The 9,472-nt window shown below is 35.3% G+C and overlaps 1 protein-coding gene and 1 non-coding gene across 3 annotated transcripts in view; one reads left to right on the top strand and one right to left on the bottom strand.

Annotated features, from left to right (window-relative positions):
* Window positions 1-447: 447 nt before the first annotated feature.
* Window positions 448-521, top strand: Trnat-agu. Its single transcript has one exon. It is a non-coding gene; the product is annotated as a tRNA-Thr (tRNA).
* Window positions 522-5,720: 5,199 nt separating this feature from the next.
* LOC122573367 (lachesin-like) overlaps window positions 5,721-9,472 on the bottom strand; it is a 259,680-nt gene continuing 255,928 nt past the window's right edge. Inside the window, exons 8-9 of one of the 2 annotated variants that reach the window (XM_043739617.1) lie at window positions 7,701-7,766; window positions 5,721-7,067 (exon numbers count right to left, since the gene is read on the bottom strand). In XM_043739617.1, coding sequence (XP_043595552.1) covers window positions 6,901-7,067; window positions 7,701-7,766 — 233 coding nt within the window. In that variant the 3' untranslated portion in view covers window positions 5,721-6,900. The remainder of the gene's footprint in view (window positions 7,068-7,700; window positions 7,767-9,472) is intronic. The other variant, XM_043739616.1, reaches the window with a different exon arrangement.

Raw genomic sequence — 9,472 nt, 5'->3', positions numbered from 1 at the left:
TACGTCCTCCTCGATCGACCGTCCAATTTTTATTTGAAACATTTAGCTGTAAAAACATTACTTGCGTAGTAATCGGAGCGATTACAGTTACGGGCTCGAAAATGCTGCATTCGTGTTCGTATCGTTGAAACATCTGTAATGCAACGACGAAACCTTTTTATTTCAAACCTTTCGGTGATAAAAATTTTATTGACGGTTAAAAAAATTTCAAACACGTACATTTCATTTTTAACGATCTTTCAAATCATTTTGTGCAAAAGAGTCGCTGTTTACAATTTTTTCCGACGCGCCGCGGTACATAAAGTGCCTTGTCCCTAAGCGTAACGCTCATCAGATATATTTATAAATACTTCTTTTAGACAATTGTGGTGATATATTTGAGTGGATATATTTTTTAAATGTTGCTATTTATAGTGATTGAAATATTAAAAAAGCGTGGAAACAAGCGGCGCCGTGGCTTAGTTGGTTAAAGCGCCTGTCTAGTAAACAGGAGATCGAGGGTTCGAATCCCTCCGGAGCCTAAATCTCAACCTAATCCTCGTCGCATAGCGTGTAAGAAGAGGGTTGGTTGTTTATTATTATTATTTTTTTTTAACGTAACATTGAAACTGTCAACATCTACGTAATTACATATTTTAGAAATATCGATGAACGTTAAGCGAAATACATCGTAACTAAGAAATTTCTAGACGTATAAAAGTAGGGAAGAAACGAAATTCCAATAACAACCATATTCAAACATCGTTGGGAATGAAATAAATTCGAGATAATAATATGTGATAAATTTGTATTTTCATGTGTACACGGACAGTGGACAATCTCCTGGTCTCGACGGTGCTTAAAAGACTAGATTGCGTGCCGTAAGCACGATGTATGGCGCAACCATATTGCAAAAGCAATAACGAAACGTATCGTTTACCGATGGCAGTTTAATTTTGTTCCGTCCTATAATTCCAAAGCTGTTCGTTCGAATTCATACGATTATTGCGTTCGAAATTGAAATAAAATTCCTTCGGAGCAGATTCCTTATAAAACGAGAGAACGGTTTTAGCGTTTTAACGTTTTAGCGTTTTAGCGTCGTTCGCCGTTCTTCTTTAACGCGTGGACGTTTGAAAATCATGTTTATTTCTTATAATTCTTATATTCTTCGTGTACCTATATTTATAAATAACGTTGTATACGACGAAGGCATATATAGTCGCGCCACTACCTATTGTTAGCAGGGAAAATGCAGCCTATCTGTACACTGTGTATAATGTATTACATTTCCTTTCGTCTATACTCGTCGAACTTAATTTCTTCATACATAGTATACTATACTTAAGTATGCTACTTACAAGCATTCGCACGACTCGCTTCATCTCTCACAGTTATATTCAACTTTCGCGTTACTCAATTACATCGATCATTCAACATTGATTGTAATGGTATCTACAATGCGGATGATACAAAAGTATGTGGTACTCTGCGCACAATTGTTCGCATTATGTATCGTTAGATCAAACGTTGCACGTGCTACGTACGATTTACAAATGTTGAAACGGAACAGAAAAATTAATTACAACTAATTTGCGTTACGATTTCAGATTCGAAGAATCTATATGTAACACGTGCTAAAGAATGTTCGATTAATATGGAACCTAAAATTAATTTTTCTCGATAATAGAGTAGAATGTAATTTTATCTTAAAAATTGTATCTTAAAAATTCACTTTGACGACATATTAAATCAACGTACGAGATATAATATTGTTATATCACATCAATTAAGATTATGTGAGGCGTAAAACTTGATTTCAAGCGTCATCCTCTCCTTTGGATATAATGTTCACATTTGCGAATCATGAATTCATCAATATGTAAGTAGATTTTCCTTATTCGGCAGTATCCAACATACGTATGTTTTTCGATTACTTTCGTAATTCAACCGTACTGTTTAAGCATTATACACAGGCAAATAAAAAATTAGATTTTCACACCGAAAATATCGATTTTAGTATCTATATCGATCGAACATATTTTATTCCTTTTAGTTTGCATTACGAACGTTTACAGTTCCGTAGCTTGCTTAAACGTCTTGTATATTTAGTCAATCGTTGTTAGTTCTACTAATGCACGTTTATGCGATATAAAATAGACATTTTTTGGTCGTCGCGACAGATCGATTCAATTTTTTTTCTAGGAAATATTTTGCAATTGCTACGAGGAATAAATCGTGGAATCGGTTTCGACATTTTTAAACGTATAGCCAATTATTTGCTAGATATTTATGGCGTCAAGATTATGTTTTTACATAATTTACATTATATTGTCAAAGCAAACTATTTGAAAGGTGGAACTGCACGGATGCCTACTAGTTAAGACGTAACGAAAGACAGATGATAATTGACTTTTCTAACAACGATTCCTTATGATTGAACAAGAACACGGACATTTGATATGTTCTGGTGGACATTCTTCGTTAAAATCTGCTACTCGAACGTTAAATGCTATACAATTGGACAACGAATCGTGTCCAAGTGCTTGATATCATGATTTTCCACAGATACTTATCCGTCGGACGTCTCGAATATTTACACAGAAGAGATAGAAATTAATTACGAATAAAAGTGGTATGATAAATTAGAATTTAATGAAATATTTTATATGACGTTCTGTGATAATTCTTACTCTCACGATTGGTTAATGTCATGTAATTAGTTTGCTGATTTAAAATTACATTTGAAAATTAACTTAAAGCAAATAAACGAGAAGACTAAACTAAAGACGCGTTAATTATTTTTATAGGAAATTTTAACGCAGAACGCAGAATTGTTAGGCGATAATTATATTAAGCGCGCAACCGATAGAGATTAAGACGGTAATAGTTTTAAAGAAACATTCGGATATGTTTCGCGTCGTTGGATAATAAAAAGATTGTAAATTCGTTTCCCCTCGGTTCTTTCACGATCGCTGTAGAATGCATGCGCGGGGAATCCCAAAGCGGACTACCACATTGTCCGTGACGTTACCAACGATCCTTTTATCCTGTCTCGCGATCCTTGCGATATTATATCTTACGTTGATCACTAAAATCCCATGATCAGCTTTCTTTTTTTGAAAGCTCCTGCTTTTTGAGTACGTCGCGTTCACGAGCCGATGTATCGAACGCAAAACGATTGATCATCCGATTCATAAACACGTGGTCGCTCGACCAGTGAAAATTCTATGTACATAATATGTGAAACGTAGAACCGTTATGTCGAGATCTTTATGAAAAACTATAAACCTTTATCTCGATCGTCTAAAAGTATGTAGTTTGAAAGTGACGGATAAAGGATTACTTGCCAAAGTTAAAGTGTTTCTATCTCTAAACAGGCTCAACACATGGAACTCGTGTACGTAGAGTGGCTCACGAAAGTATTTGTACGCTTATAGAATCTTTTCATCGATGTATTATGTATTACGTAGGTGAAAATGTAGGAGGAAAATATTTGGAAATTTCATTAGCGATGTAACGAGGCTCGACCGTCGTGGCTACGAGTATATCGATCAAATTTGAAACGAATTTGAAGATGTACGATATGATAGAGATTACAGGATATTTAACGCAAGCATACGACGCTTCATAAAGATCAGCAAAGTGTCTGAACACGGTCAATTATTCATTGTATTAATATCGCGCATTGTATTAATATCAGTGAGATCATTTTTAGCGTTAGTTAGATAATTATTTACTAAGTGTATGCTCGCGATAAACGTCTTGTGGCTCTTAATACGAGTGTTACCCACACGGCGGTAGTTGTCGCGGTAACGATGTCTCGTTGTAGTAACTAATGAAATTTCGAAAAGTTTCGTACGATGCCTATAACGCGTTTATACCTTCGCGAGCAACCGTATATTTTTCAACTAGCGTCGTTAAAACATTAAAACACTATTTATTCCGGAAAATTGATTAATTTTCATGCTACTGTCGAATTAATTCGCAAATAAAATCGCAGATACACAAAGATAACAACGATTGCTTTTCGACGTAACAACGAATTTTCACGTCGCTTGTAGGTCGTTGAACGATACGTCGAACGTTGAAGTAAATTAAGTGGTAAAAACGTTAATAGGTTTTCTTAACGCGTCGGATCGAATTTTAGTACCTTCGTTATACATTCGAAATACAACAAAACCGATAAGTACACAGACCGAAAATTCCACTTTGTAATTTATTTACGCAAGATGTTCGAGTTTGAAATAAAAGACAAAAGAAATCTCGTATTTAGCGTTAAGAAATATTCGTTTTAAAATTACCATAAACCTTTGGTCCTTGAGCTACGACAAACGTATAGTATATAATCAAAGTTCAGTATTGTCGAAGGACTTTTTAAACGTGTTTCGTATTTCATCAAAAGAAATAATTCTTTTTATTTCCGAAACACGTTGCACATTTCCACAAATATTTTTCGACATTATTCTGTCATATTACGTAACGGATGAACTTTCTCAAATATCTATCGACGTTTCATGATCCGTGAATATAAACAAACTTTTCTATTTACGTACTAATGTAATCATTATACCGGTATATGCATTCAATTTCGACGTATTCTAAGTACATACATCTATAATCTTTGTATTTAAATGTGTTTTAATTCTAAAGCCTATAAGCTTCACGCTCTTTCGTACATTTTAGTAAAATCTCTATGTTAGTGTATCGCTTAATTAAATCTATAAGTTTCAATTTACATTCCACTCGTATTACATTTATAGACTATATAGTAAAGTTAATGGCGTTTTTATTTGTTTTTCGAGACAGCTTAATCTCCCGATTATTACAAAAATTTGACGTAGTTATGTATATGCGTATAGCGTATATCTTTGAAATTGTTCGAATCTGCATCGAATAGCGAACAATATGTAGACGCTGCCAATGGAAATGAAAAATTTCGTTTTCCTATTATTTAATCTCACAGTTATCATCTACCGATTATTCATACCAGTTTAAAACATGATATTGATTTGGAATGTTCTTTGAGAATTTTTTGAGAAATCGGATTTGCGAAATAGATTTCCAATCACTGTCTTCTCGTGTAACGATAGCGAACAACTTCTCATACGAAGTGTACTTCGTAATGTGTATTCACGACCGGCCACGTAAATATTCGGGCACCGTCTAAAACGGAGTAACCTTTTAAAATTCGACTTGAAGTCGATTGGAATGTTTGTAAGAGAATTGGCGAAAGGATTAGTTTGCTAGATGACGCGTAAACAATTTTTGAAAAAATTGACCTGACGTTGAACGTTTCAAATTTTAGTTAATCCCCTCCTAACTGTGAAGAAATTTCTTTTCTTCGCGAAGAAAGATTATCTTGGAAAACACTGGCATAATTTAGCGACGACAATGCGACTTTTTTTCACACAATTTTCACGGATAGCTTTTGAGAAATAACAATCGAGGGACTGTACAGTTTTTCCTGCCCGTTGTTTCACAGACAGATTCCATCTTCGATCGATCCATGATTTTTATGAGCCACGCGAGGTGTGATTCAGTTTCAGCCATCTTTCGTTATTTAATTATTTAATGCAGTTGAAGAGCGTCGAAACGACGCTCTCAGTCTTTGGATAATACTATATCTAACGTACTACATACAGTTATATTATATACATATATACGAATATACGATTACCTATACAAATACATGGGCCGTGTTATAATACTTTATATATATATATATATATTATATATATATATAATCATATATAATACGCGGTCGTATATGCATATGCATATGTATATGTATATGTATATGTATATATACAGGAATGCATATCGATAATCGTTTCGTTCGATACACATTGTCCTTGGTATAAATACGAATCACTGGAGGCTTTCACCGAGACTGTTGGTGCTAGTTGTCGAGCGCTCGTTATTACGTATTCGCAAAATCGATTATACCAGATTTCTATGTGTTATCGATCTTCCTCGAAAGTAAAACGACGCAAACGAAAAGTTTGATCTATCGTAACTTAACGTTCGTTTTTTTCTTTTATTACGCAGAGATATAACTGTAAGCAACAGATAGAGATAAAAATTAGATATTTGTAAATAAGAGTAAAAGTAAAGCGCTGTATATTGCAATTGCTTCTTTCGAAGTATCGTAGAAGTAAATCGTAGTAGATAGTTTCGAAATTTTCGACAAAAGCTTTCCCTGTGAGCACTTTAGACACGCTCTGCGAGAAAATCTATGTGACTCTGTATATCTCTTACTTTATTATTATCTTCGTTTTCCTTTGTTCGATTATCTTCAGCGCGCCTGTCTACACTACGAAGAATATAAGAAAGAGTAAAAGTACTAATTTCCGACTAGCTACTAATATATAAAGATAAATTAAACAAAGTTTTCTAATTTAACGCGTGAAACATCGCGAACGAAGAACGGCTACCACGATCTTGATCTCGTTGTAAAACGTTAACTCAACTGACTACGCGAAAACTAAGAACGAAATTTGACATTGACTGCTATCTCGAAGTATAGCGTACCATTGAGCATGATCCAGGCTCGCTACATAACGCACCTGTAAATTCAATTCCAGCACAGGATCTTCTCGTGTTCCCTTACTTATTGCTCGCTACGTGACGTTCTCCGTGATAAAAGAACTTTTCCATCCGCTTAATCTACGCGATTACGCTTTACGAATAACTTACGACAGCTAATATCGTTACACAATAATAATAATGACGCTAATCATAATAGGGTATGTCGTCTTATAATACAGGTGTGATGGGTGGTCAGCGCGATTTCATGATTTAATTTATCCTCGGTATGGAGTCCCTGAGCGATGGATTTTTAAGTGGATTTACAAATTGTCGATGGGTCGCGATCGAAAGAAGGATTTGATGATAATGTGCTGGCACGGTGGGGGCCGCTCTTCAAGCCGGATGCAGCGTTCTTAACTGCGGACGATGGTAGAGGTAAATGGTGAATGTGACCAAAGCGAAAATCAAGCTGAAAGAGTCCTTGTTCGACGCCGCAGCGGAATCTTCGTAATCATCCTCTTCGTTTCCGCCGGTTTCTTTGCGGCCTCGTAACTTTAGATCTGCAAGAGGAAATCACGATACTCTTACGGCGGCGTGTACAAATTGATTTGATGAAAATAGTTTAACGTAAGGTGTTTCGTTTATTTCCGATTCAGAGAATAGAATAGAAAAATGAGAGAAGAAGGAAGAGTAGATTTAGCGAGTAATACGATAATAACATATAATATGCGGTTTAGTTTAATTATAAGTTTAATTATGTGCACGCAGTGGCCTAGCGGCCAAGTTTCTAGGCGAAACGCAAAAAAAAAAAAAAGGGAGAAAAAAGTGTATCGAAACGCGCCTTTGCTTCAAAAATGAGAAAATTCGAAAATATTAAAGAGAACGCGTAGAGGAGAGTCTTTGAATACGATATATAATTGCCAGCAACATAACGATACGTTAGTTTCTTAATTAGATTCATTAACATTAACGAAAAGAGCAACGTTTATTTGTAGAACCGAATGAAACGCGTCGTTTTTCTCATATCTCTCAAGGTAAAAAGAGAAACATGCATTTCGACTGTTATTAGTTTTATAGCAGATACAAACGAGATACGAGTATATACAATATCAAACGTATGTAATTAATAATGATAATCGTCATAGAGATGTATGTTGTTTACGAAATACACGAACGTATCTGAGACAATTTACCTCTTTCTTTCAGCATGTCTTGGTTTCCTTCGAAAATATCGTTTCTCGAGTTGTGCCTTAATTTCCCTGTAACAATATCGATGTTTATCAGATAAATCATATGGAATCGTGACATCTTATCGAGATACGAGAATTTAAACAATCCTGTAAACACGGCACGGCATTTGCCGTTCTAAAAAAAAAAAAAAAAAAAAAAAAAAAATGTCCTACAGAATGTAATACATGCTATATCTCTAACGTATTACAGATCGTAATATAAATCGCTTCCCTTTATCGTTTTATTATCTTTTTTGTCTTTGTCAACCTTTCAAGATATTCTGCGTTCCGTGGTCTAGTTTGTCGTCCATTTCTCCTCAAAGAAGAACAAATAGGTGAGAGAGAAAAAGGAATCGTTGCATTTTTATCCGGTTTTTTCAAGTAAACAGCTTGAACCAGAGTTGACGTTAAATAGGAATGAAAATGGAAAATGGAAAACCGTGGTTGCCTTTTCGCTGCAACCGGAAAATCGATCGGACGTTTTGTCGAAGTTCAAATCTAAGTTCGTTTGTCACTGTGAAAAATGCATCTTAGAGCTGTGTATTTTCTCAAGTAACGAGGGAAGAAGTTAAGAACAGGAGGTCGTTGCGAAACGACAGGATAAACTAACGTAGATCGACGCAACGATCGAGATATAATTGGCACGTTCCTTTGTGCCTCGATAAAGATTCTCGCTAAATTCTCCCTCGTCCCTGTTTAAAACTTCCGTGTATTCTTTTTCGTGCTGTTCGATCCACTCGTATTTCTTTTCGTTTGTTTTAATATTTTTATCCGCGAATCGAATAAAACAAAGTCGAACAAAAGGTCATCCAAAGAAGATACGTTTTCCGTTAAATTTTACCATTTTTCTGTTCTAAACGCTGAACAAAATCATTTAGCACAATCAGTTTTTGTGCGAAAAATCAGCGAACGCTATAGAGTATCCGAACGAAAAGCAATTGAACGTCTATGGTGCCTCCAACGAGACAAATCGCAAATGTTTAAACTGCAACGTGAATAATTTTGCAGGAGGAAAGAAAATTGATTTTTTATATTAATCCATTTTATCTATCGTATGTACGTATCGATTATGATTTTCGGACGATCTTGAATATAGAAATTCGAAACGATGCTAGTACCATACGTGCTGTTTTCCTTTGTAAGTTATCTCTTTATAAATACTCAAAACGATACCTATCGGCACCGATACAACGTTTTAAAGCGAGCAATCGTCAATCGTTATTCTCTTCCAATTGCTTCTGGCATCAGCAGCAATTCTAATTGGGAGACTTTATTGTCTCGTGGCAACAGCTAACGCGATTAACCTTCTCGAGGCTCTTGATCTATGCGCGAGTACGTTTTTCATGTTTTTTATAAAGATGGTGAACGAATAGCGCAGAAATAGTCTTAAAAAACTGGCCTCTGCACGACTACCTCCGCCACGTTTAAGCTTCATCGATTTTTTGGGTTTTATACGAGGAAAGCGAAAAGCAACATTTATCGCCAAGTCTTTTCACATATGTACGTTGACGAAACTGTATCGCGAAGCGATACCGGCGGTATATTCATCCACCGTTTCATCTAGTCTCGTTATTTGTTATTCGTATTTGTAAGGTTTTTCCTATCGCGTCTAATGCCAAATATCCCTATAAATAGATTCAGATTCAGAATTCAGATTTCAGGCTTAATTATATAGAATTGTTTTTTTTTGTGTCGCTATCTTTCAGAAATCTAAAATTTTTTACGTTTTTCTAATT

Source organism: Bombus pyrosoma, linkage group LG12 (genome assembly GCF_014825855.1).
Source record: "Bombus pyrosoma isolate SC7728 linkage group LG12, ASM1482585v1, whole genome shotgun sequence".
Classification (NCBI taxonomy): Eukaryota; Metazoa; Arthropoda; class Insecta; order Hymenoptera; family Apidae; genus Bombus; species Bombus pyrosoma.
This window is presented reverse-complemented; position numbering and strand designations above follow the sequence as displayed.